This window comes from Lagenorhynchus albirostris, chromosome 15 (assembly GCF_949774975.1).
Source record: "Lagenorhynchus albirostris chromosome 15, mLagAlb1.1, whole genome shotgun sequence".
In the NCBI taxonomy this organism is placed as follows: domain Eukaryota; kingdom Metazoa; phylum Chordata; class Mammalia; order Artiodactyla; family Delphinidae; genus Lagenorhynchus; species Lagenorhynchus albirostris.
This window is the reverse complement of record NC_083109.1, coordinates 81,325,919-81,352,184: the sequence shown is the minus strand read 5'-3', so window position 1 is coordinate 81,352,184 and position 26,266 is coordinate 81,325,919. Positions and strand designations below refer to the sequence as shown.

Below are 26,266 nucleotides of genomic sequence, written 5' to 3'. Positions count from 1 at the left end.
AGACAGTGGCCCCAAGATTTCTGGGTCCTAATCCTTGGAACCTGTGAAGGGGATTTTGCAGATATGATTAAGTTAAGAATCTTCAGATAGGGAGATTATCCTGGATTATCCCAGTGGGCACTAAATGTAATCCCAAGTGTCCTTATAAGAGGGAGGTAGAGACAGATTTTACAACAGAGGGCAATACGATAATGGGAATAGAAGGACAAAGAGAGAGATTTGAAGATGCTGCTAAAATACTGGATTTGAAGACGAGGAAGAAGCCATGAACTAAGAAATGTAAGGAATGCAGTTCTAGAAACTGGAAAAGACATCAAAAGGGATTCTCCCCTAGAAGGAATGTGGCCCTGCAGACACTTTGTTTTCAGATCAGTGGAAACTATTTCAGACCTCTGACCCCCAGAACTGTAAGACAATAAATGTGTGATGTTTTAAGCCACGAAGTCTGTGGTAATTTATTTCAGCAACGATGGGAAACAAATACATGTGCCACGGTGGCCAGAGTAATGGGTCTTTGTAAATTTTGTAAAAATGCCTCGTCGCTCACACCTGACCCTTCTGAACAAAAGGTCTGGAAATAGGGGATAATTGGAGAAAAGGAGAAGCCATAGTTACTGGGATGTGACATCCACCACCATCCATAGTTACTTTTTCTTGTGATGAGAACTTTTAAGATGTACTCTCGGGAATTCCCTGGTGGTCGAGTGGTTAGGACTCTGCGCGTTCACTGCCGGGGGCCCGGGGTTCAATCCCTAGTCAGGGAACTAAGATCCCACAAGCTGCTTAGTGTGGCAAAAAAAAAAAAAAATTAAAAATAAAGGTGTACTCTCTTAGCAGCTTTCACATATGTGCCTTCTTTGCAGGCTCTCTGAGCAGACCCTCTGCTCTATTCCCCACCAGCCCAGTCACCTCCACTCTGTCTGTGGAAGGAAAAGTTAACAAAACAACAAAGTGATACAGTATGTTTAGTTTTGTTGGAAGGGAAAAAAAGAACAGTGGGATAGCTGCTTTAACACCATCATTTCAACCTGAGGTTTTGATGGTAGTTTTTTGTGTTTTTTTTTTTAATTTATAGTTTTGGCTGTGTTGGGTCTTCGTTGCTGCGCGCGGGCTTTCTCTAGTTGGGGCTACTCTTCGTCGTGGTGCGCAGGCTTCTCATGGCGGTGGCTTCGCTTGTTGCAGAGCACGGGCTCTCGAGGCGCACCAGCTCAGTAGTTGTGGTGCAGGGGCTTAGTTGCTCCGCGGCATGTGGGATCTTCCTGGATCAGGGATCAAATCCGTGTCCCCTGCATTCGCAGGTGGATTCTTAACCACTGCGCCACCAGGGAAGTCCCTGATGGTAGTTTTTTAAAATACAATGCACTTTAAAGAAATGCTCAGTTGAGCTTACTTCCAAAGCATGTATAAACAACTGATTCAATTTCCAAGTCATCTTTAAATTTCACAATAACAACTGTTTTATGTGTTGTATAGTTATCTGAACAATGTTTCAAAAGCATTTGAAACAACAAAAAGACAAAGGAATTCTCTAATGATTGAAACAGCAATGCAAACTAGCAATTTCAACACCAGAATAATTTTTTTTTTTGAGTCTTCAATCTAGCTGAGAAGCATTACAGTCCTCAGAAGCTGCCTATTATTTAAGAGATACATGTTTCTGACCTCACTTTTCCTAAGAGAAGTGAGGCATATATAGAGAAGTGAGGTTTTCCCATAACCCTCTCAGTTGACGGGGAGGTTTTTCACTCGTTGGGGATTAAAACGAGAGAAACTCTTAACTTCCCTTTGGCCAGAAGACGTCTCTCCCTGCAGGATTTCTCAGGCCCCTTCCTTTGAGGGCTGCTTGCCCTTTAACTTCCCTTCACTCAGGCTCCATTTAGGAAAGATTGCTTAATTCACAGAAGGCACCATTATCACCAGAAAACATCTCCTGGGACCTGCTGGTTCTGGGCATGAGTAGCCTCCATAGAGTCAAGATACAGGTCTCTACCTGCTCTCTAAGTGCTAACACTTTGGGTTCAGTGTAGACACACACTAAAAGAGCCAGCGAAATTGTAGGGGCAACAAGATGGAGTAAACGCAGTGTACACAACTTGCTTGGGTGCAGGGTTGGGGAGAGGGCTGGAGTAGGCCCGGTTTGCCAGAGGTGAGTTTGGAAAGAATGATGGAGATGGAGGGTAGAGGGAGGTTGGAAGAGGTTAGAAAACACTAGGGGGTGTTCCTAGTGCCCTAGGTAATACAGAAGGAGGAAAGATAGGACGTGTGGATGGAGCCTCTCAAGACCAGGCTCCACCGCCAAAGCATTCACTCAAAAATCATTTAGGTGCCCATGTTTCAGGTACAGTTTTGGTCACAGGGGTTACAGTGATGAAGGCGACAGAAGGCCCTTAAGTGGGGGTGAGTGAGGGGTGTGAAAGGAACAGACGTGAGGGCCAGTGTGGCTGAAGCACGGGGACCGAGAAGCAGAAAAGCAGAGGCCAGGGCCACCGGCAGGCAGTGGCCGGATCTTGCAGGGCATGGCAGGCCATGGTTAGAGGTTTGGGTTTTATTCTGAAGGCAGCAACGGGACGTTTCATTCATTCTGCAACAGCCTTAGGAACTAGGTAGTCTGATCCCACTTTTACTGACGAGGACGAGCAGGGTGGGGTTAGGTAATTTGTTCAAGGTCAGCTGAAGGCTAGAGGGCTACGAAAACCTGCCGGCTCTCCCCACCCCAGGGCCGCCTGTGCCACCCCACCGAGACTAGGTAAATACAGCCGGCGCACCCCAGGTTTCGGGGCGTGCGCGCGCCACGGCGACACTGCGCATGCGCCTCTGCCTACGGAAGCCGGGAGGGAGGGGAGGAGGGGAGGGAGGGGGAGGAGAGAGGGAGGGAGGGGGCGGGGCCGACGCTGGCGGGCGCGGGGGAAATGGCGGCGGCGGCGGCGGCGGCGGCCCCTACGGCGAACGGGACCGGAGGGAGCAGCGGGATGGAGGTGGATGCAGCAGGTAATGGGCCGCGCGGGAGCGGCTTCTGGAGACTTCCTTGGGGGCGCGTCAAGGCCGTCCTGGACTCCCGGGAGAAGTCGGGAGGGCGGGTCAAAAGCGAGCTCCCAGGGTTAACTTGCGGGAGGGATGTATGGCCCGACTCTGCCGTCTCTCACTCCCGTCTCCCGGGAGGACTCTCACCCCCTCTTCCTCCTCCCTTAGTCGTGCCCAGCGTGATGGCCTCCGGAGTGACTGGCAGCGTTTCAGTCGCTCTTCATCCCCTCGTCATTCTCAACATCTCAGATCATTGGATTCGCATGCGCTCGCAGGAGGGGCGGCCTATGCAGGGTGAGTGTTCGGCGTAATTCTCCAGCCTCCTCTCCTTGGTCACCTCCCCCAAATGGTGGTCTTTCCCCTTCCTTTACTGAAGCCAGTTCCTCCTCCGCAGATCACCGTTTCCCTAATATTTGGTTCACACTGACCTCAGACCCTCAAGCTATAATGATTAGGGAAGTTTGGGGTTTCCTTACCCTCACCTCTTATGTGTCCTTCTCTCATCCAGTGATTGGGGCTCTGATCGGGAAGCAGGAGGGCCGAAATATCGAGGTGATGAACTCCTTTGAGCTGCTGTCCCACACCGTGGAAGAGAAGATTATCATTGACAAGGAATATTATTACACCAAGGAGGAGCAGTGTGAGAGGGGAATAGACGTGGGGGAGAGGAGTGGGAGTGGGGAAAAAAAGCAGAGTGGGGAAGATGGAGAGGGTCGGGAAAAAAAGTAAACAGGATAGGACGAGAACGGAGGAAAAGTGAAGCTAGAGTAGCTGAAGAGACCTTAGAAAAAGGACACATTCAGTTATTCCCTGCAAAGAAAGTAAGAAGACTGAGGAGATTAATTATTCTAAATAGAACCAGCATGGGAAGGGGAGAAGCTGGTAAAAATACACCAGGAATTTCAAATTAAGGAAGGATGGTTTCAAGAAATATTCTGGCCCCTTCCTCTCCAGTTAAACAGGTATTCAAGGAGCTGGAGTTCCTCGGTTGGTATACCACAGGGGGGCCGCCTGACCCCTCCGACATCCACGTCCATAAGCAGGTATACACACTCACACTTGTGCATGCTGGGGCAGAGACTAGAGGATGAGGGGAAGATGGGCCCTGACACTTGTGTGTATTCTCCCCCTCTTCCAGGTGTGCGAGATAATTGAGAGTCCTCTGTTTCTTAAGTTGAACCCTATGACCAAGCACACAGATGTGAGTAAAACTGACCCCGGGCCCACTTTGTCCTGCTTGTCCATCACTATGGCCATCTTTCATTCTCATCCTGCTATCTTTAACTGTATGACATTTTTATTGAATTGAATCTCTTTTGCAGTTTACCAGCTGTGAGACTTTGGGTTAGTCACTTAACCTCTAAAGTGCATTTTCCCCGTGTGTAAAATGGGGTAATTCCTACTTCACTAGGTACTTGGAAGATTAGATGAGAAAATGTAATGTGAAAGGGCCAAGCCCAAGTTTTTGGCACTTAACATATAGGTTCAGGTGTGTTTGATGTTAGTAAGAGCTATTCTCCCATCTCTTCTTTACAGCTTCCCGTCAGCGTTTTTGAGTCTGTCATAGATATAATCAATGGAGAGGTAGGTAATGCCCTGCCCTTCAACCCTCAGATTCTGCTCCTGGCATTTCCTCCTTTTGACTGTGTGTGCCCTGTAGGCCACAATGCTGTTTGCTGAGCTGACTTACACTCTGGCCACAGAGGAAGCTGAACGCATTGGTGTGGACCACGTGGCACGAATGACAGCAACAGGCAGTGGAGAGAACTCCACTGGTAGGGGAGGCTGGAGGGGCTTCGTAAGTGGGGGTGGAAGGTGTGGCCCCACTCCTTCTCCACCTTGGCCTGTCCCTGTCCCCCTGCAGTGGCTGAACACCTGATCGCACAGCACAGTGCCATCAAGATGCTGCACAGCCGCGTCAAGCTCATCTTGGAGTACGTCAAGGCCTCCGAAGCAGGTAGGACAGGTGTCTCCCCGGCACTTGAACCCCTTTTCCTCTCCCTCCTGGGGAAGCGACAGCATCCACGTTAACGCAGCCTCTGTTGTGCCTTTAGGCGAGGTCCCCTTTAACCATGAGATCCTGCGTGAGGCCTATGCTCTGTGTCACTGCCTCCCAGTGCTCAGCACAGACAAGTTCAAGACAGACTTCTACGATGTGAGTGTAAAGCCCAGGACAGGGAGGTGGGGCTCGCACCGTCATTTCTGCACGCAGGACCTGGGACCTGGCTGTTCCCTGGGCATGCAGCGGGGGACCCAGAGCCCCTGGGGAACTGGCTCTTTCTGTTCCCTCGCAGCAATGCAATGACGTGGGGCTCATGGCCTACCTTGGCACCATCACCAAGACGTGCAACACCATGAACCAGTTTGTGAACAAGTTCAATGTCCTCTATGACCGACAAGGCATTGGCAGGCGGATGCGGGGGCTCTTCTTCTGATGAGAGGATACTTGAAAGGATGCAGCACAGGGGTCGGACAGCTGTCGAGAGGAGGGTGCTACACTCCATTTAGAGAAACCTGTTGCTAATAAAAGGGGAGCAGCCCCTCCGCACCCCTTCTAGTGGCTCTGTCCTCTCTGTTAGGTGCCACGCTCTTTTGGATCTTAAAGCCTTGATCCTACAGGCTCAGTGGATGGCTGAGAAGTGTTTCTCAGTTACTGCAGCACTGGTGTTTACCACAGGGAGGTATGTGCCTGAACCCCAGAAGGCAGAGGTACTCGTGTCCATACTTTGAGACTATAAACTGGAGCGGGGGAGGGAGTGGAGACCCCGTGCAGTCTCTTATCAGTGCCTGGCAGGCAGAGCAAGAACTCCCCTGAGTAGACTATGAGTGGCTGGAATAAGACAAGCGTAAAGGGAAAAGACAGGAATCTAGAAAACTCAGAATACCCTGTTTTAACAGAAGGCAGCAAATCTACACACACTTTATTAGCAAAATGAATGAGTAAAACAAGTGCAGCTTGGGAAAAAGAAGGGATCCTCCTTTCCCCTCAAGGGCATCTCTAGGTCTTTAAAGTAAGGGGGATTAGGACCATATGCAGAGTAGATACCAGTGTCACAAGCGACTGGAATCACACAAAAGTGACCCGTGTCCGGGCGGCATTGACCTGCCAGACGTTCAGCTCCTCGTACTCGTCTAGGGCCGCCTGGAACTGAGCAGGTGTGAAGCCGCGAGACACGCAGCGCTGCTCTGCCTCGGAATACCGGACGCTGCGGCCCTCCGAGGCCAACTCACGGACAGTGGCAAATATCACATCCGCTGGTCTCTGGGTCCTGAAGGAAACAAGCATGGGTGTGCAAGATCAGGGTACAACAAGAACACCCAGTACCAACAGAACAGCAGTGGTCAGGGTTAGAATTCTGAGGCCAACATCACAGACACAGGGATGCAGAAGCCACAGGATAAATTTTCTGCTCAAGAAGGTCAAGGTAACTCCTGACATTCTTCACTAAGCCGCTCACCTGGCTGCTTGCCCCTTGTCACCCAGAAGGGAGTCCTTGGACATCTCCATTAGCCGTATGGCTTCATTCACATCCTCCTTCTCCACTGTGTCCACCATTCGCAGACGTGCCTAAGGGGAAGGTAGGGAGAGATGGGAACGGGAGGAGGGGGGTGGAACAAAGTCAGGGACCCCCCCCCCACAGCTCCAGCTTTAAGGTTGGGCAACCCACGTGTTCCTACTCACAAAGGAGTAGAGGCCCCTCCCCTCCCGCCAAGCATCCGCAGTGTGGGGCCGGCACTGTCAGACCGAGACAAGTGCAATGCCCAGGGCAGCGTCCAGCAATTGCCCAAGTCTCCGCCTCTCAACACTGGCCAGTCCCGGTGTTCAGCTGTCCTGTGAGGGAGACCAGACCCTTCTGAACTCCACTGGGCTCCCCACCATGACAGATGGAGCTTGGGGAGCTCAGCCAAGAAAGCAACTGGCAGAGAGGTAGTGTCCCTGGGGCTCGGGAAGTGCTAGCTCAGCAGTAGGTCAGGTAATCACACTACCTGCACGAACAGCACTTTGGAGCCCCCAGGACTAAGGTCCAAGATGTGAGGACAGAAATGAACGTTCCTAGCACAGGATCTGGGACACAGGGAGTGAAGTTAACTCATCCACCCCCTCGGTGAGGTCGGAGAAGCAGGGAGAAGGCCTTTCCCTCCACGGACGCTGGGCGTGCCCTGCTGGAGCAGCAAGTACCCACAGTGCGGTAGCACGGAGAGGACCGCTATCTGCACTGTCAGCACTTTAGCCCCGGCAGGGCCTGCGCGGAGGGAGGCCGCGAGAGGGGCCACGTTAAGGCAGGCTGCCCAGTCCAGCCCAAATGGACCATCCTCCAACAGGACAGACCGGCACTCACCAGAGCAGTGGACAGTCGCAGGATAGCCAGCAGAGTCCGGGCGGAAGTGTAGGTGGCGTCCTTACTGGCCCAGGCCTCTCGCCTCATCTCCACATACGCTGCTGTGATGTAGTCGGCCAGCGACTCTGGCACCGTGGGCTGCTTCTCCTGGCACATGGCTACGTAACGTCTGTGGGAAAGCAGCAGAGAGGGGTGCGAAGGGTATGTTTTTTCTGCATTAAGAGTTTTACTTTGGGGGGGGTATTTTTAAGTAGAAAAAACAAAATCAGCAGATGAGTATTTGCTTGCTTAAGTATCACTGATGGATTTCTCCAAATGCTGCATTTCAAATTATTCCCCAATTTTTAGGAAAATGGCCTTTACATGAATATGACAAATCCACCTGTCTTAAGAGACGGTTTTGTTAACTTCAAGTGAATAGGTAAAAAGAAAAACTTGAGGAATCCCTGGGAGTCCCTGGACAGACTCCATGGAGAGAATAGTGCTATCAAGTATCTGTGCAGCAGGATGCAGCTTTGCCAAAAATCTGAACCTGTCTCAACCCTGAGATGGGCAGGTGGTGGAGGTAGCATGAAAGGCAGGTTCTGCGTCATGGTCTCCCGTGGCCAGGCTGGGGGGACCTAGACTCACTGTTCTTAGACTCAGGACATGTGGTGGAGGAGGAGTGAAAGCTTTTCAAGAGACGCACACACAGGCCAAGACACTGCCACCCATGGCACTTGGGCAAGTACACCAGTCCTCGCCCAGCTCTCCTACCTCATGAGCTTCATGTCCAAAGGTTCAAACTGGGCGGGGGGCTGCCGGCTGTGCTGATGCACATAGGTGATGTGCTGGGCCAACCTGGGAAGAGGGGAGACAAGTAGGAACCCTGTCTCTTTGGTGCTACACGTCACACCCGAACTCTACATCTTGGCCCCTCACCTCTCCACCTCACAGCCTGGCAGGGACAAACTTTCAACCCTGACCCACTCTAACAACTGCCGACCAGCCCCTGCTGTATGAGGGAAAGGTTCTGGAGTTTCCATGAGCAGACAATGAGTTTTCCAATTTCTCCTCCAACTCCAGAGACTGTTACTAAGGGGTGTCTCCTTGAGTGCTGAGCTGCATTCACCTCAGGTCGTTGTCTCGGTCGGGCCGGTCCTGGATCAGCCAGAGAAGGTCAAATCGGGAGAGCAGCGCAGCAGGAAGCTGTATGTTCTGCTCCAGGCTGCGGCGAGGGTTGTAGCGCCCATAGGCAGGGTTGGCGGCAGCCAGGATGGAGCAGCGGGCATTGAGCGTTGTGAGGATGCCTGCCTTGGCAATGGAGATGGTTTGCTGCTCCATGACCTCGTGGATGGCCGTGCGGTCAGCCTCCGCCATCTTGTCAAATTCATCAATGCAGCACACACCCTGGTCAGCCAGCACGAGGGCGCCACCCTCCAAGGTCAGCTCTCCACTCACGGAGTCTCTCAGCACAGCTGCTGTGAGCCCCACTCCGGAGGAGCCGCGGCCTGTTGTGTACTGGCCTGAACAAAAGGGCCAGGGAGAAAGAAAATAGACATGTTTAGGAAAAGCAAAGAGAACAAGGGAGCAACAACGGGGCAAAGGACAGAAGAAACAGGGCTAGTGAGGCAAGGCCTGTACTGAACTGCTCTGACCCAGCCAGGCCTTCCCAAGGCAGCTGCAGGTCTGTGGGCGGTGGCACTCAATCTCCATTCCCCAACACTCCCAGAAGAGAACAAACACGGACACGTGGTGGTCCTACTCCTGCCCTCAGTTTGCCTTTCCCAGGATCTGACTACTCACTGCGGGGGGCCAGGCGGTCAATGTAAGACAGGAGCTGAGACTTGGCCACACCAGGATCCCCCATCAGGCAGATGTTGATGTTGCCTGGAGGAAGGGAAGGAAGCCCCTGAATGACTATTCCTTCAATGCAAGTCGTCCAAACACAGAGAAAAGTGCTTTCGAGATCTGCCCCCATCATGCCCAGCACCATTTCTTTTAATCCCACCCCGTGCCCTGGAAGCCAAGACGCCTGCTCTTTTATTCTGTGGCCTATGGGACACGGGCCCTGGTCACCCATCCTTTCTTCCTGAACGCTGCACTCACCCCTGATCTTCATGCCTCGAGGAGACTGGTCCACCCCTCCCACCAGCAGGAGCAGCAGTGCCTTCTTCACATCTTCGTGCCCATAGATCTCTGGGGCGATGGAGGCTGCCAACTTTTCATAGAAATCCTCCTCTGTGGGAAAGGGAAAAGTAAGAGCGTTTTCTGGGGGATAAAAAGTGCTTGGATGAAACTCACATTCCCAGTCTTTCCCCCGACCCCTCACCTGCAATTTGCCTCAGTTCCTCCCTGCTCAGTTCTCCTGCCCCAGACTCATCATCCTCACTCTTACTCATCTTCACAATCCGATGGGCTTCCAGGTAAGTTTCCGAGAGTAAACCCTTGGGCAGGAAGATGCCAGGGTATGGATGAAGTTCTTTAACTTGCCCATCCACGTGATTCCCTCAGGAGCTCCTAACAAAACCCTCCGTTCTGCTTTGGTGTCCTGCTATTGACACTTTTCTCTGTGGGGCTGGATAAGAATAAGGGGATAAGAAGAAAAAGGAAAAACCACCTCCTCATTTTAAACTCCCTTTCTCACCTGGACCATCTGTCGGAACCCAGCGCGCAGAACTGGCAAGAAGATACCGGTGACACTGACATGGTCCCCGGGCTGGGCAATCCTTGTGTTCTCTCCTTCTACCAGCACCGTGATGCTGCGAGGGATATTTCCCACGGGCACTTGGTCGCTCTGGGGGAGAAGGGTACGTGAGGCCTCCAAAGACTGACCTCCCCTCCCCAGGCACACTGCTCTTCCGCTTCCCGGCCTGCTCGGCCTCACAGAAGCCCACAGGAGGGAAGCTGAGCTCTCTTTTACCTCTTCCCAACTTAATCAGAAAGTTCCAGTTAAACTTCCCTGCTGCTCTTGATGACTTCTCTGCCTCAGCTCCTCTCTCGCTTGTTCTAATTTCTTCCTCCTACTCCAGTGGACTCCCAAGCTCCACCTTCCCTGGGTCCTGGACCACACACCCCAAACTCACATGTTCTTGCATCTTCATATCCTGGAATTTGATGAACTTGGAGCCACGTGTCTGTAGGTACAGCCGCCCTCCTGAGCGGTTGGTCTGGCACTCCTGGCTCGGGCACATGATCAGAGGCATGAAAGTGGGAGACTGGATCTAAGATACAAAAAAGGAAACACCAAAGGAAATCATAAGAAAAGGAGCCCCTTAGAGTCATTTACTTGAATCACATTCCTCTTTGTCATAAAAGCCAGGGAACTTTCGAATGTCTTACGTTATCCCTAGTAGATGTCAACAAACACAAAAAACATAGAATGTGCAAAAAGACCACTCCACGCTAAAAAGGAAATGAAAGGTGAACATACCAGCATGCTTTACGATAATCAGAAAATATAACAAGTGAACATCAGCAGACAAAACTAGTTCTTACAAAATGCACTGTTCGTTGCTCCATACATACCGGCTGATAAGTCTCTGCCCCACACTGGTCACACGTGTAAGTGGCCACCACCATCCTGGGTTTGACTTCAGAGACACGAGTGACAATTCCACGCACTGTTACCAATTTCCCCACAGAGTCAGCCCGTACTTCCCGGATCACGCGAGGCTTGTTACTACTGGGACCTTGAAAATACAGCTCACTAAGGGAAAAAACTGTCGTTAGCAAGGCTCTGGGGATCAAACCCCACACCCTTCCCAACCGAGACCACTCACAATCTGCGCATAAGTTCAGGAGGATACTGGTTCTGGGGGCTCCGGGCTGCCCCAGGGTCCCGGCTCCGCTGCTCCATCATCAACCGGTGCTCAATGTAAACGTCCAGAACATCTTTATTTACCACCTAAAGGAAAAGGCAAAAACCAGGATGGTGAAAGGACAGCACGTAAAGGGGGCCAGGTAGAAATCACTGCCCCCTTTCTGCCAGCTTGGAAAGCCAGCTTTCTGCCCCCCCAAGAACCTTCTCGAAAAATACCTAAGTTCCACGCCCTGCATTTTCCTCACCTCCCTCTCCTTGTACTGAGGCAGCAGCTCTTGTATAGCATCAGCGAAGAGCTTGGCATAGCGCTTGGTGTTCTCACAAATTGAATCCACCAGCTCAGGGTCATCCTCAGCTACATCATCTAGGTCTATGTACACTGCCACTTGCTCCCGATGAGCCAATCGAACCTGGGGTGGGGAGGAGATAGCCACGGGGCCAAATTTACCTTACCAGTGTTGACAAGCAAAAATCTGTCACCACAAGCTCAGCACACAGGTCCCAGGCCCCACATGGGAGAAACAGCAGTGTGAGACAGAACAAGACTCACTTCTCAGCTCCCCTAACCCCTGAAAATACCTTAATTATTGTGAATCTAGTGATACACTGGTATCAGGTATGGTGTTAAGTTTGTAACTTACACAAAAATGCATTTGCTAATAGCTCTTATAGCTTAAGTCACTGCCCCATTCCCTCTACCCAACCTTAGACTTACCAACTGGTTCCCATACTTGAACTGCTTCTTGCCAAATTCATCATCCTGGTAAAACTCTTGTAGGAACTTCTTCACCTTTTCTATAAGAAAAGCGTAAAACCGTAAAAGTCAACCTTTTTTCAGATACCTTACTGCAAAACCCGTCTGAGAGAAATCTAAGAAACTCACCTCCATTTAAAATGAGATCGATGAACTCATCAATCGAAACAACATTCAAATAAGCCTACCTAATTCTCCCCAAACAGGGCAGAACTCTTTTTCACAAGCCTGTTTTGGCCTAGGGAAGAAAAAGCGGCCCCGGGCAGTTTAGAGTATTAACCGATACCCTCCCCGCAGGGGAATTCCACTCTCTGCCTTAGTTAGAAATCTCAGTACCGTTTCCTAAGGGCCTCCCACAGCCGGCAACACACTCAGGTCTCAAGGTTCTCAGCGTTTCTTCTACGCGTTTTATTCTCCTTTTCTTTCGGTCCCCTAAACCGCTGCCCTCACTGGGATCTCCGCCACCAGGCCCGTCCTCCGCCCCACCCCCTCTCCCGCCACGGCTTCCGCTCTTAGTAAACAAAGAAGCACATGGGCCCAGATGCCGCCGCCTCACAGCCCGGGATTCCTCCGCCCAAGGCGGGAGCCCGTCCGGCGATTGGCCGGCTCGTCAAGGGCCACACCGTCCCACCCCACCACTTCCTCCCTCTGCCTCTGATAAGCACCCCAATTCCAGGCAGGCCCCCACCCTCAGCAGCTCTCTCCGAGGCCACCGCGCGGAAGGACACTGTTTACACACGACACTCCTTCCAGCGGCGTCGCGCAACTTCCGCCCGCCTCCACTTCCGCTTGGAGGTGGGCCTAACGCGGCCAATCCCGGAGCGCAGCGGCCGGCCTGACCGCCCCCCGGGCTTCGGCGCGTCTCGGGCGCTCGGAGCACCTAAGAGCGCGGAGGCAAGTGGGACTACGGGTGGCCGACCCTGAACCTTTGACAGGGTTCCCTGAGATCCTGGTCTCCCCTTGGCGCGACCCTTCCTTCTGGAACTTACAGCCGGGGTGTCCGCCCACCCACCACGACCCCTACTTGTTTTCCCGTACGCGGTTACCAGCTTTCCCCCGACCTCGGCGCCCCATGCCCATCCCAGGCACCCCGTGCCTCCAACCCGCCACCTCCCGACCCTGCCTCGGGCCTCGCGCGCCGAACCCGGCCCCCCAGGACCCCCGCTCACCCAAACAGGTGTTGACCAGGAAACTTCCCGCGCAGGACGCCCCTCCCACACTTGCAGACCCTCACCTTTCTCGAGCGCGTAGTCCTTAAGTGCCATTGCTGCCGAGGGCTGTGCGGCAGCAGTTCGCGGGCTCTGAGCTCTCACCCCCCGACAGCTAAAAACGTCCGCGCGGCGGACTGCGGGCGACCAACCGAAATTGGCGCGAAACGTCGCTCCCCACGTGACCAGCGCCGCTGAGTGCGGGCCAATCGGAGAAGAGGCCCTCCGCCCCTCCCACTCGCCACGGGCCCCTGCCACAACCAATCAGCGGGCGAATCTGGGCTGAGTGACGGGGGAGCGGCGCGGGTGTCAGGAGGGAAAGGCTGGGCGAGGCTTGGGCGGGCGCCGGGTTTCCCGCGGTCGAAGGAGAATCGCTCTTAAAGGGCCAGCCCACTCGCGTCCTTTTGTTCCGGGGCCGCAGGGCGGGGCAGGCCCAACTTTCGCTGTATCCTGGTCTACTCTCCAGAACGGCCATGATTTCCCAGTTCTTCATTCTGTCCTCCAAGGGGGACCCGCTCATCTACAAGGACTGTATCCTTGGCCAGCGGGGCCGGGGGGAGGGGCTGGGTGGGACTAGTGCCCCCGAGCCAGCCAGTGTTGCCAGCTCCTTAGCTGTCCTTCCACCCGGTCAGTCCGCGGAGACAGCGGAGGCCGGGATGTGGCCGAGCTCTTCTACCGGAAGCTGACGGGACTGCCTGGAGACGAGTCTCCGGTTGTCATGGTAACCACTGGCGGGGGTGGGGTGGAGGGGATGCGCTTGGTGGGTCTGGGTGGGGGGCGCCTCCTCCCAGGGCTGTTTCCTTGAGAGCTTCCAGTTGGGGGGTACATTCCTCTAAATAATATTAATAGAAGTCTATTGAGCGCTCACAATGCACCAGGCACAGCTCCCCGCACGTCTCAATCCTCAGCCACTCTGGAGTAGGTACTATTATTAACTCCATTTACACATTAGGAAGCTGGGCCCTGGGGAGGTGTCGTATGTGGCACAAGTCACGCTGCTAGTAAGTAGGGGAATCAGGATACCAGCCCAGGTCTCATGGGCCAGGAATCACCACAACTCTTTCTTGCTAATGCTTTTTCCCCCTGCCTCTGCCTCAGCACCACGATGACCGTCATTTTATTCACATCAGACACAGCGGCCTCTATTTGGTGGCCACGACTTCAGAAAACATTTCTCCCTTCAGCCTCCTAGAGCTGCTCTCCCGGTGAGGAGGGCGGGGCTGGGCACACGGGCGTGGGGGTCAGAGAGGAGGAGGGTATGCACACTCCGTCCTGTTCTGCAGGCTAGCCACGCTCCTGGGTGATTACTGTGGCTCCCTGGGTGAGGGGACCATCTCCCGCAACGTGGCTCTGGTCTACGAACTTCTGGATGAAGTGCTGGTGAGGTCCAGGGATGTCCCTCCCTGTCCCCCGTTCCCTGAAGATGCATCCCATGGTTGGGAGGCTGAGTCCATTCATTTTCACCCCTTCCCCCCCGACCACCCAAAGACTGCCCTTCCTTTACCTATAGGACTATGGCTATGTACAGACTACATCCACGGAGATGCTGAGGAACTTCATCCAGACGGAGGCTGTGGTCAGCAAACCCTTCAGCCTCTTTGACCTCAGCAGCGTTGGCCTGGTCAGTCCAGGGACAGATGAGGCCAGGATTGAGGAGGGTTAGTGGGAAGTGTCATACGTGAGGATTGATTGCTTTGGATGATTTCCAGTTTGGGGCTGAGACACAACAGAGCAAAGTGGCCCCCAGCAGTGCAGCCAGCCGCCCGGTGCTGTCCAGCCGCTCTGACCAGGTGAGGGAGGGATTGATGGGTTCAGATCCTCTGATTTTTCTCTCAGCCCCCAGAGTCCAAGATCCCAGCATATCTTTCCACCTTCTCTAGACGTGGATGATCCCTTTCCTTACCCGCGTCCCCAACCCAGGGCTCTAGCCTCCACCGTCCTGTCCTTTCTGCCTGTCCGCGTTAGAACACAGGCTGATCAACCCCCAAATCCCTCTTTCCTTAGAGCCAAAAGAATGAAGTGTTTCTGGATGTGGTCGAGAGATTGTCCGTCCTGATAGCCTCTAACGTAAGTTTGGGCCCCCAGCCCTGCGGCTGAGGACAGGCGACCTTTGGGAAGTGTGTCGGGGAGGTCACGTCTGGGCATTGACCTCCTGTCACTCTCAGGGCTCGCTGCTGAAGGTGGACGTGCAGGGAGAGATACGACTCAAGAGCTTTCTGCCCAGCGGCTCTGGTGAGCAGCCTGCAGGCTGGACCAGGGTGGGGTTTGGGACAGGCTCCTTGGTGGCATGTATGGGGTATTTGGCTGCTGCTTCTGTTCTTTCCTCTGACAGAGATGCGCATCGGCTTGACGGAAGAGTTTTGTGTGGGGAAGTCAGAACTGAGAGGTGAGAAAGTGGGTCTTTCTCTCCTAGGTCGAGGTCACTGTCAAAGTTTTCATGGAGGGAAGCTAGAGACAGCTTCCCACCCCCTCCCAAAATATGGGTTAGAAGAGGGGTCTTTCTCTCTTTCCAGGTTATGGGCCAGGAATTCGGGTGGATGAGGTCTCATTTCACAGCTCGGTGCATCTGGATGAGTTTGAATCTCATCGAATCCTCCGCCTGCAGCCACCTCAGGGTGAGGTCAGGATCGGGCTGGCCTAGCATATTCCACCTACCGAAGGGAAGGGAGGCAGTTCAGGTGTGAGGAGACCACCCTCACCTCCATTCCTCTCTGGTCTCAGCTGACGGTGATGAGGTATCAACTCTCAGATGACCTCCCCTCCCCGCTCCCCTTCCGGCTCTTTCCCTCCGTGCATTGGGACCGAGGCTCAGGCAGGTGAGACCGTTTCCCCGTTCTAGAAGTTCTCTGGAGCCCAAGCCAACATGTGTACGCATGTACGTGTGTGTGTACACATATATACACGTATCTGTTTACCCCTCGGACTGGCTGTGAAGGAGTGGTGGTGGTGGTGATATTGGCTCCGAGTTAGTAAAAGCACCTCCCCCACAAGTGGACCCAGCTCCGTGAATGTAATGGCTCGTGGAGTTGGGTGGATTTCAGCCCTTCTCTGTCTGTCTTGGGGCAAAATCCACGCAGCCACACGTGGGGGCCCTGTGTGAGGGATGGTGAGATGCCGGTAGGATAGGGCCTGAGTAATGGTGTTGTGCCCTCCCACCCAGGCTCCAGGTTTATCTGAAGTTACGATGTGACCTGCCCCCAAAGAGGTAAGTGGGGGTAGCCAAGCTTAGTCCAGCTACGTAGGGTAGGAGATAAGGCCAAGATACCTGCTGTTTCCACCTTCAGGTGTGGCCAACCAGCCTCAGAATCCAGCTTAGAGGCACTAGAATTTGGGAAGGGGGTGGAGTAGCACTTGTGCAGAACTCCAGTCATGACAGTAATGAAGATGGGACACGTCACGACCTTCCTGGGGCTGACTCTGGTCCTTTTTTCCTTGCAGCCAGGCTCTCAACGTCAGGCTGCACCTTCCCCTGCCACGGGGGGTGGTCAGGTGAGCGTGTATGCACCGTGGGCCCACGGGTGGGTTTACCAGCTTCTCCGGACAACAGGACAGCACTGGGGGAGGAAAGTGGGAGCTGTGGGATGGCAGGGGCTAACCCAGCACCTTTCCTCTCCCAACTCCAGCCTGTCTCAGGAGCTGAGCAGCCCAGAGCAGAAGGCAGAGCTGGGGGAGGGAGCCCTTCGCTGGGACCTTCCTCGGGTGCAGGGAGGCTCTCAGCTCTCAGGCCTTTTCCAGGTATCAGCCGCTGAGTCTCGAAGGCCCTCTCCTCCCACCTCCACTTTCAGCCCTGACCCATAGCCTCCTAATGCGGTCGGTCCGCGTGGTCAGCTTCCTGGCCCCTCGGCTCCCCTGCCCTCCTTCCTGTTGATGCCTTCAGCACCCTCCTCCTGCCTCTGCCCCTCACAGATGGACGTCCCGGGCCTCCCTGGGCCTCCCGGCCAAGGCCCCTCCACCTCGGCTCCTCCTCTGGGGCTGGGCCCCGCCAGTCTCTCGTTTGAACTTCCCCGGCACACATGCTCTGGCCTCCAGGTTCGCTTCCTCAGGCTGGCGTTCAGACCATGCGGCAACGCCAATCCCCACAAGTGGGTGCGACACCTAAGCCACAGCGACGCCTACGTCATTCGGATCTGAGGCTCCCAAACGAGGACACGGGTGGCAAAGGAGGTGATCTGTGCATCAGGAGAAGGACAACGTTTCCTCTCCCAGCATCCTGGCCTGTGGCTGTGGCTCTGGCTGGAAGGGTCCTGAGTCCTAGAGAGCAGGGGGGCTCCACGGGTTCAAGCGCCCGTCCGTGGGATCTGACCCAGGAAGGACTGAGGTGGATCACAATTTAAAAATCAAACTTTTATTCTGAGGAACTGACTGTACAATACTGAAAGAGAAAGTCACGTGGGGGAAGCTGACTACTATTTCCTTCCACCCAGCGCGTGCGTGCGTGCGTGCGTGCGTGCGTGCGTGTGTGTGTGAGAGAGAGAGAGAGAGAGAGAGAGAGGGGGAGAGAGAGAGAGGGAGAGAGGGAGAGAGGGAGAGGGAGTACAGGGGAGAGAAGGTCAGCAGACGTGTGACAGCATCAAGGCGCAGGCGGAGGGGAGCCACATCCGGGGGGCTGAGAGCCATTAGCCTTCGGAGTCCCTGGAGCGGGAGGGGGGCTCTCCCCAGCTTCCGGTTTCCCCCCACATAGGGCGCTGATCCCAAGCGGGGAGGGGGCTGAGGTCGGGGGAGGGGCTGGAGAAGGATGGGAGGTGGGGCCTCCTTTGCCCTCCCCTGTGGGGGGAAGAGAGACCACGATGTACTTCTGGACACTCCCGGGACCAGAGGGGGCAGTGCTGGGGGGCGCGCTTGTGGCGGTGGAGACCAGCTTGACGATGGGCTGCACGCTGGGGACGGTGGTGGTGACAGGAGAGGTAGTGGTGGAGCCTGAGCCAGGGGCCGAGGTGCTGAGGGACAGGACCTGGGCGGGGAGAAAGGCAGTGCCGCTTGCCTTGCACTCTTCCCACACCCGAGGCCGGGGGATACTTCCCTTGCTCCAACCAAATAATCAGTGAATGGTGACACAGTCCCCACCATCCCTGGTCCCACACGGCTCCACATACCTGTTGGGTGGATGAGGCGCTGGAGGATGATGACATGACAATGAACTTGGTTGGGGGAGGGGAAGGCTGAGGCGGGGCAGCAGCTCGAGCAGACACCAGTGTCTGGACAGGCAGCGCAATGGAGCCAGGGACCTTCAGCAAGCCAGGGGTCCGAGGGCCAGGCTGGGGGGCCTGGGAGAGGGTCAGTGTGGGCCGGGGCTGTAGGAAGAAGCAGCAGGAAGAAAACGTCACCATCTACGAAAGATACCAGCTATGAAAAGAAGGGCTCCTCTTGCTCCTCGTGGGTCTCACTGGGTTTGGGACATCATCACAAAGGGGGCCTAGACACCCCCAAAGATGGCTGACTCAGGGGGCCTGTGTTTTACAAAAGTCAGTGTGTGTGCCCGAGTTCATGGTGTGAGTCCCGCCTGGATGGGAACCACTGCCGTGTTTTTCTTCATTTTCACCTTACCACTTGCTCACCTGTCCTCCCCGGACCCTGTACTGACCTGAGTGATGGTCAGAGTGGTCCTGTTGACCTGCTGAGCCTGCAGAGCAGCCTGGGCCCGGGCCTTGACAACGTGGGAGCAGAGGAGGGGCCCGAGGGACCCAAATTCTGCCCGATAGGCATCCTGATTGTCAGGCGGTGGGCGCAGCTTTGCCAGAACAGGGGCACAGTGTTTCTGCAGAGAGAAGGCAAAGAGCAGCCAGGTAGAGGGAGGGCAGTGACTCTGAGAATCATGATGGGGGAAGGGGTGAGAAAGGAGGTCACCCACTATTTCAGTGTTCCTGCTGGAAGCCAGGCTGTGCTGGGTTATCAGTGTGTAAGGAATGCTGTGGTTTTTCTTCATAGAGAACTTGGGCACCAGCTGGTGGGAGTGGAGAACTTGCTGAGTAATTACGCTGGTGATATCTAAGGTCTACAGGGCATGTGCCTTGCACAGAATGGGCCAGAGTGGTGCAGAAGCATCAGGGGCAGTGTAGGCTTGAAGTCACAGGCTGAGAGTTAAGACTCTTATTTCTTACTTAACCCCTTAGTGCCTCAGTTTTTCCAGCTGCGAAACAATATGGGACTCTGAGGTGTGCCCTGAACGTAAGAGGCGAAGATGGGATAGATGAATGAAAGATGCTGTATGTTTGCTAAACATTATCCTTGTGTGTGTGTGGTGGGGGGTGGAGAGGGGGATCAGCGGGAAGAAATGGGGGAGGGTGGGGGTGGGGCTTTGTCACCAGGAGGAGGCTCTGCACGTGGTCAGCCCCTATGCGGTCGATGTTGCTCAGCACAGGGCCATCCAGGACCCCGCGGATCCGCTCCCCCTCCTGCTGTAGCCGCGGCAGAATCAGAGTCTTAATCACCTGTTGGAAGAGAAGGGGAGAAGCCGGGGCCCTGGGGTCACCACAGGGGCTCCCAGGTCAGGGGGCTGTTGCCCACTCTGACCTCACGATCCCTCCCCTCCCCCAGGGCTCCCCCCACCGCTGGGGCCTAACATCATGTCCCAGCTCTGCCAGGCCTGCGATGGAGCCGTAGCGCGTTGTCCACGGGGTCTTCTCATCCACCCAGCTCTGTAAGGGGATGGAAAATAAACCCAAATAAAGGGGTGTGAAAAGCTAACTACTAAGGACCAAAGTCTCTCATACACACATTTTCCTAGTAAACCATTAAGACATGACAGCTCCTTCCCAGCCACCCTCTCCTCCCCAAAGTAGCTGCTATTCTGACCTCTACCACCAGAGATTAGTTTTTCTGGTTTTTGAACTTTAAGTTAATGGAATCACACAATTAGGAAAAAAAAAAAAAAGACACCAGAGATGCAGCTCAAGTCCCAGTCCCCGTCCCCCTGCCCCCTTGCCCCTGGGTTTCAGCATCATTTCCTGCAGGCACGCTGGTTTGAGTGAAGCTCTCATTGTTCTGGTGACAACCCCAGGTGGTGATGGGAAACGGCTCACTTTGGTGAAGGTCTTGGTGATCCGGGACTGGATGTTGTTAGTGGTTGTGCTGAAATGCTTGCAGATCTGGGCCACCAGGCGGGCGGCGAAGTCCCGGAGCGCCCAGTGATTGTCCACATCTGGCCGCAGGCACAGCTGTCTGCTCACGATGCAGGTCATCACAGCCGGGATCAACTCATGCACCTAAGGGAGAAGCCTCGAGTCAGCTGATTCTGACAAATGGTCTCCTGTGGGTGGTGGCAGGGTCCCCAGAGCCTGGGATGAGAGGTGCGCGGGCAGGTCCACTCACGTATTTCTCTAGATACAGAGTAGGGTTGTCCATCAGCGCCTTCACCATGCGCATCAGGTAGATGAGCAGGGCCAGGTTGTTCTGCACCACGTTCACGCGCACCTGGTTGGGGGGAGAGAAGCGATGGGGCAGTGGGACTCTTCCGGTGAGCTTCCTCTCCCTCCTCCTCACCCCGGAACCTTGTCCTAGGTCCCCCCCTCCCGCGTCCTCTCACCCCCTCTGAGATGAAGGTGCTGAAGCGCGGCAGCATCTGGTAGAGCCCCGGATCCGTGGCGATGCTCTGCAGAGCCTCCTGTGGGGGGAGGGGAGCGAGTGAAGAGGGGCCGACACTGTGCGGGGGGCGCGGGTGGCCTCGAAGGGGTAAAGCCAGGGCCGGGTGGCGGGGCCTCACCGCTCTCTTGGCCTCACATGAGCCCACACAGGCTTCTGTGATCTCCTTGTAGTACAGCTGCTGCTCCACAGACAACTCGTGGATGCTTCGGGGCTTCAGTCGCAGAGGCGCCCCCTCCAGCAGGGGTGGCGCCTTCTTCTCTTTCCCTGTGTGAAGTGGGAAGACAGCTTTAGAAAAGAAAGCTCCAGAGGAGGCCTCAGCGCCAGACACACCTCCACCCTCCCCTCCCCCACCCAGGGAGACCCGGCTTCCCTTGGGCTTCTTGATCCTCTCTGGGGCTCCTGGCCTGAGGTCTTGCCCTCTGCCCTGACCTCACCCACTTCACAAATGACCATCTGGCTTTGGGGCAAGAGGCCTGGCCCAGCAGTACTGACCTTTGCCGTCAGCTGGAGTGGCCCCCTGACCTTTGCCTTTCAAGGGGCCGTCTTCCTCCTGGCCCGGCTTGGCTGACTTCAGGGGTTCTGTGGCCTCAGCCTTCTGCTGCTCTTTGGGAGCTGGTGGGAAAGCAGTCAAGGCAGGAGATGTAAAGGGAGGAGGAGGGAGAGGGGTGGGTGCTGGACGCTGGGCACGGAGGTTACCTGGGGGTGGGTTCTCTGGAATAGCTGGCTGGCAGCCTTCAATGCTCAGCCAGTGAGCTGCGAGGAAGGAAGGTGTCAAGGTGAACTGCTGAGCGCAGACATCGGGAAGTCACTCCACACTAAGGGATGCGTGCTTTCCTTCCTGTTCCTCACCAGGGATCTCACACTGAGGGCTCCTTCACCGCGTGCTTCCTCACACCCATACACATTGCTCCTTCCCCTCCCTGCTCCCCATCCCCTGCTCTCCCCTCCCCTCCCCCAACCTTTGAGGCAGACATCCAGGGGCACTCGGGGCAGAGGGGTATTGATGATGTCGCTCAGATCAACCTCCTTCTCCTCGTAGAAGTAAAGCTCCCGGCCGCCACCAGAGGCGAAACGGAAAGGAATGAACTCCTGAGCGTGGAAGCCATACAGTGGCTACAACAGGACGGAGAGACACTGGCATGAGAAGGGAGCCCAAGCAGGCAGGTCTGGCTGAGGCAAATGTACCGTATGGGAGGTCTCAGTACCCTGCCCCCTCAGTCCTGTGCATTCCCATCACCTCGACGTTCTTTAGCTTCAGTGCGTAGTCAATGTCACTGGTGGTGAGCTTCTGCCGCTTCCCCATGTGCATGAACTTCAAGGCATCCTAGGGATGGGAGGACAGATGTCAGCCCGAGACCCTGGGGGAGAAGGCGGCCTGGGCAGCACCCTCCATACAGTGCAGTGAGGCCAGGGTACCTGTGCAATCTCCTTGATGCGGTAGCTGACCTCATCTGTCAGCAGCTGGCAGGTCTCCTCCTGAATCTGAGCGATGCCCATGGACTCGGCCACCACCTTCATGGACTCCGAGGGCAGCACGGTGTTGCTCAGCTTCAGCTTCTTCTCCTCAGCCATTCTGGAGCCCCTCCTCCCCTCCCCTGAAGGAAGATGCCCCAGGGCGGGGAGATGGAGACCCTGGCAGGGGGGTGAGAGGAAACGTGAGAGGGACATCCCAAGAAGAGGGGCGGTCCGTTCAGGAGGGGCCGCAACAGAGGGAAAACAGTGGAGATGTGAGGGGGGAAGGGGCTCAGGGGGTGCCCTTTGTCCATCCCCATGTGAACAGCACCGGAGGTAGCACTTGGACCCAGTTCGACACAATTTATCGAGCTGATTCTACGCCAGGCACAGTACAAGTGAGGTATAGTGGAATGATCTCAGCTCTCAGTTTAAATCCCACCCCTGGCACTACCTAGCTATGTTACCTGGGCAAGCTACTTAAATTCTCCCAGTTTTGGGTTTCTTCTCTGTAAAATGTGGAAAGCATCTTTTTTCCCTAAGGTTGTTAATGTGCCTGCTTTCATGTGTCTTGCTCCGTCATGCATCATTATTCACACTTGACAAAAATACAACATTGGTTAAAAACAACTCTCCCTGTCTGAGCCTATGTGCCCTTACAATTGAATGTGATGAGAAAATGCACAACCATCCTGACCAATGTGCACTTTTTTTCATGGCCACGAACTTCAAATGGGCCCTTAATGCTGCCTGATGGTCCTGCATTTCAGTGCACCCAGGTTCCTTCTGTCTCATCTGACACCTCTTCTCCTCCCTGATTTTTGGCCAACAGAAGAGACCTCCCCAGGCTCCCACCACCACGTGCACCCGCTGAGCAGCATGGGTGCCCTCATGCTCTGCCTTCCCTTTCACTGTAGAGATTCTGGTCATGCCCCTCCCAACTCAAGCACCCCTCCAGCATCCCCCCCCATCCCTGCATCATCGTCAATTCCTCGACCTACCAGATCACTCCCATTAGCCCTACAAAATGCAGTTATTTCTCCCATCTTCAAAAAACAAAACAGTGGTCCACCCATACCATGGAATATTCTTCAGCCTTAAAAAGGAAGGAAATTCTAACACCCGCCACAACACAAATAAACCTTGAGAACGTTGTGCTAAGTGAAATAAGTCAGTTACAAAAGGATAAATACTGTATGATTCCAATTATATGAGGTTCTTCGAGTAGTCAAATTCATAGAGACAGAAAGCAGAGTGGTGGGTGCCAGAAGCTGGGAAGGGGAGAAGGGGGAGTTATTATTTAATAGGTACAGTTTCTGTTTTACAACATGAAAAGTGTTCTGGAGATGGATGGTGGTGATGGGTGTGAATGTACTTAATGCCCCTAACGTGTACACTTAAAAATGGTTAAGATGGTACATTTTATGTTATGTGTATTTCACAGTTATAATTTTTTAAAAAATCTTGGACTTCCCTGGTGGCGCAGTGGTTAAGAATCTGCCTGCCAATGCAGGGGACACAGGTTCGAGCCCTGGTCTGGGAAGATCCCACAGGCCGCAGAGCAACTAAGCCCGTGCACCACAACTACTGAGCCTGTGCTCTAGGGCCCGTGAGCCACAACTACTGAGCGCGCGTGCCACAACTATTGAGCGCGCGTGCCACAACTACTGAAGCCCGTGTGCCTAGAGCCAGTGCTCCGCAACAAGAGAAGCCACCGCAATGAGAAGCCCGCGTACCACAATGGAGACCCAACACAGCCAAAAATAAATAAATAAATAAAAAATTTTAAAAAGAGAAAAACATCTTTTCTTCATCCCACTTTCTCTACTAGCGATACTCTGGGGGTTTCTGGCTCCTCTTTGCAACAAAACTCCCCGAAAGGGCTGTCTTATCTCTAATTCCTCTTGAACCTACTCTAGTCAGGCTTTTGACTCCATTAGGTGCCTGAAACCTCTCACCAAGTTGTGACTCTACATTGTCAAATCCAAAGTCCCATCTCCTTCCCCATCTTCCTCGACCTCTCAGCAGCACAGGGCATAGTTGCCTACTACCTTCTGGAGACACTGTCTTGACACCACTGCTACTCCACCTTCTCTTGGTTTTCCTCCTCCTTCACTGGCCACTTTCTCTACGTTTCCTCTGCTGCTGCTTCCTCTTCTCCTCGTCTGCTTGATGTTGCAGTGCCCTGGGCTTGGTCCTTGTACAGCTATGAGCTATACTTATTCCCTTGGTGACCTCAACCATTCTCACAGCTTTCAGTATCGCTTATAGGCTGATGATGGCAAATTTATATCCCCAGCCCAGAGCTTTCTTCCTAGCTCCAGACCTGTATATCAAACTGGCTACTTAGAATCCCTTCTAAACTGAACTCCTGATGACCCCACTCCACCAGCTCCAGCCTCGGCTTTTCTCATCTTCATAGCAACACCATTCATCCAGGCGGTCATTCATTATGTGAGCCCTCAAAGCTAATCCACCAGGTGATCCAATCTGATCCTCCACTCCCACTGTGTGACCAGCTCCCAGCACCTATCCCCTGGGGAACTTCAATAGCCTCCTGATAAGGTCTTCCTGCTTCCATCCTTGCTCCCTACATCTATTCCCAACATAGCAACCAGAGTGATTCTGTCAAAAAATAAACCACTTTGGGTCATTTCTGTGCTCAAAACCCTGTACTGGCTCCCAATGTGCCACAGTGTAAATTCGAAATCCTTATTATGGTCTACAAGCTCCTTCATGATTTACTCTCTCCCCATCACATCTCTGATCTCCTTTCCTTCCTTCTTCCACGTTGATCCAGCCTCACTGTCCTCCTTGCTGTTCAAACCTTTGCTCTATTCCCTCTGCCTGGAATGCTTTTCCCCAGATGTTCCCTGGCTGCCTATTCCCATCACCCTCTTTAATACTGCACCCCACCCCCACTCTGCTTTTTAAAAAAAATTCCCATGGAATTTAACATCTGCTGATACATATTGTATTATTTCTTATTGTTTATCACCACCACATCTCCCCTTCCCGCACTGTGTGGACAGGGATCTTTGTTACGTTCACTGATGTATTCTAAGACCCTGGACTGGTGCCTGAGACACACTAGATACTCAATAAATACCTGCTGAATAAAGGAATGAACTGTAAGCCTTAGGAATTAGGTGCTCACTAAACCCTCAAGTACCACTGTTATCAAGTGAACAAGATATAAGCCCAAGCTTGGAATCTACTTTGTGTCCCAAAGGAAAGTGGCTCGCTTCAAGCTGGCATTAGGAAGACTAATGTCAAAGGTGTTTTGGACTGACTGCGAGGTGTACGTGGAGGGCGGGTGTGGGCCTGTTGGAGGGGCGGGAAGATGGGAGCGAAATACACGTTAGTTCTTCTCAAACCATCCCAGGTCTCCTCCCCCGCTTTTATAAGTCTTATCTGCAGGGAACACATTTATTCAACATACTCTGTGCCTGGAGCCGGGTATACAGGAGGCGGTCATGTCCCAGTTCCCTGGCGAACTCCTACTACTCCTTCAATACCCCGCGGTACCCTCTGCCAGTACAGGCTCAAATAACACGCCACGGCCTCAGGAAATCTCAGGTCAGTGGAGTCGGCAGGAAGGCTTCCCAGAAGAATAACTTGACCTAGATCCGTGTAGCAGTTTCCCCAGCAGGGAAGCGGGTCTAAGGTCCCCAGGCAATGGGTACAGCGAGAAAGAAGGCGTAGAGAGCCCACCTCATCCCCCCAACATCCCTCCAATGCAAACACACAGAGTCCCCACGCGCACGGACACACAACCAACCGTCCTCCTCCAGGTCCCCACACGGGCCCTTCAAAGGGTCTAGTCCCGGGTACCACTCAGACCCGCCCCCGCCAGTCGAGCGCCCAGCGCAGGAAGAGCCTCTCACCACCGCCAAAGCGCCGCTCACCCGGCGCTCGGCGCCATGTTGGCCCCGCCCCCTCCAGGAGCAGTTCCTGGCAGAGACCGAGAGCAGGTCACTGCCCCTTCCACGAGCCGGAATAAGCCCCCTAGGCTCACGGCCTGAAATTATATAAAAATGCTGTCTCTGTGCCTACGTGTAAGGAGCACACCCTCTTGCTGTAATTACTTCAGTTTATTCCTTCACTA

General features: G+C 54.2%; 4 protein-coding genes across 16 annotated transcripts; 2 read left to right on the top strand and 2 right to left on the bottom strand.

The window, feature by feature from the left end:
* The first annotated feature begins 2,877 nt into the window (after positions 1-2,877).
* On the top strand, positions 2,878-5,574 carry COPS6 (COP9 signalosome subunit 6). 2 transcript variants are annotated; one of them, XM_060122818.1, is made up of 10 exons: positions 2,878-2,988; positions 3,190-3,315; positions 3,530-3,661; positions 3,976-4,064; positions 4,160-4,222; positions 4,558-4,605; positions 4,682-4,796; positions 4,886-4,978; positions 5,076-5,176; positions 5,316-5,574. In XM_060122818.1, the coding sequence occupies exons 1-10, from the start codon at positions 2,910-2,912 to the stop codon at positions 5,454-5,456; spliced, it is 987 nt and encodes a 328-aa protein (XP_059978801.1). In that variant the 5' UTR covers positions 2,878-2,909; the 3' UTR covers positions 5,457-5,574. The 2 variants fall into 2 exon arrangements, with proteins under 2 accessions (XP_059978801.1, XP_059978800.1); XM_060122817.1 differs by having other exon boundaries at positions 5,058-5,176.
* Positions 5,575-5,927: 353 nt separating this feature from the next.
* MCM7 (minichromosome maintenance complex component 7) lies at positions 5,928-13,607 on the bottom strand. 3 transcript variants are annotated; one of them, XM_060124879.1, is made up of 15 exons: positions 13,152-13,607; positions 11,879-11,958; positions 11,409-11,573; positions 11,123-11,247; positions 10,869-11,049; positions 10,427-10,564; positions 9,988-10,137; positions 9,673-9,787; positions 9,450-9,581; positions 9,147-9,230; positions 8,473-8,866; positions 8,118-8,201; positions 7,362-7,530; positions 6,480-6,589; positions 5,928-6,290 (listed from the first exon to the last, which is right to left on the bottom strand). In XM_060124879.1, exons 1-15 carry the CDS (start codon positions 13,180-13,182, stop codon positions 6,089-6,091), a joined length of 2,160 nt encoding a protein of 719 aa, XP_059980862.1. In that variant the 5' UTR covers positions 13,183-13,607; the 3' UTR covers positions 5,928-6,088. The 3 variants fall into 3 exon arrangements, with proteins under 3 accessions (XP_059980862.1, XP_059980864.1, XP_059980863.1); XM_060124881.1 differs by lacking the exon at positions 13,152-13,607 and adding an exon at positions 12,254-12,438; XM_060124880.1 differs by lacking the exon at positions 9,147-9,230.
* AP4M1 (adaptor related protein complex 4 subunit mu 1) lies at positions 13,456-17,528 on the top strand. 4 transcript variants are annotated; one of them, XM_060124889.1, is made up of 15 exons: positions 13,467-13,656; positions 13,758-13,846; positions 14,224-14,330; positions 14,409-14,505; positions 14,636-14,746; positions 14,835-14,915; positions 15,130-15,192; positions 15,291-15,357; positions 15,458-15,511; positions 15,639-15,745; positions 15,847-15,941; positions 16,286-16,330; positions 16,564-16,614; positions 16,749-16,860; positions 17,032-17,528. In XM_060124889.1, the coding sequence occupies exons 1-15, from the start codon at positions 13,599-13,601 to the stop codon at positions 17,254-17,256; spliced, it is 1,362 nt and encodes a 453-aa protein (XP_059980872.1). In that variant the 5' UTR covers positions 13,467-13,598; the 3' UTR covers positions 17,257-17,528. The 4 variants fall into 4 exon arrangements, with proteins under 4 accessions (XP_059980873.1, XP_059980872.1, XP_059980871.1 ...); XM_060124888.1 differs by having other exon boundaries at positions 15,291-15,511; positions 15,614-15,740; XM_060124890.1 differs by lacking the exons at positions 16,749-16,860; positions 17,032-17,528 and adding an exon at positions 16,911-17,031 and having other exon boundaries at positions 13,456-13,656; positions 15,291-15,511; positions 15,614-15,740.
* On the bottom strand, positions 13,963-26,090 carry TAF6 (TATA-box binding protein associated factor 6). Of its 7 annotated transcripts, none has more exons than XR_009535790.1 (16): positions 25,601-26,084; positions 22,123-22,338; positions 21,944-22,030; positions 21,666-21,819; positions 21,403-21,459; positions 21,199-21,318; positions 20,825-20,970; positions 20,648-20,725; positions 20,434-20,535; positions 20,145-20,327; positions 19,686-19,760; positions 19,428-19,553; positions 18,707-18,880; positions 18,219-18,416; positions 16,391-16,679; positions 13,963-15,776 (listed from the first exon to the last, which is right to left on the bottom strand). XR_009535790.1 is itself a non-coding variant. In XM_060124883.1 (16 exons), the coding sequence occupies exons 2-16, from the start codon at positions 25,634-25,636 to the stop codon at positions 17,696-17,698; spliced, it is 2,133 nt and encodes a 710-aa protein (XP_059980866.1). In that variant the 5' UTR covers positions 25,637-25,781; positions 26,046-26,090; the 3' UTR covers positions 17,455-17,695. The 7 variants fall into 7 exon arrangements, 6 of the variants coding, with proteins under 6 accessions (XP_059980866.1, XP_059980870.1, XP_059980865.1 ...); XM_060124883.1 differs by lacking the exons at positions 13,963-15,776; positions 16,391-16,679 and adding an exon at positions 17,455-18,076 and having other exon boundaries at positions 25,601-25,781; positions 26,046-26,090; XM_060124887.1 differs by lacking the exons at positions 13,963-15,776; positions 16,391-16,679 and adding an exon at positions 17,455-18,076 and having other exon boundaries at positions 26,046-26,089.
* Positions 26,091-26,266: the final 176 nt, after the last annotated feature.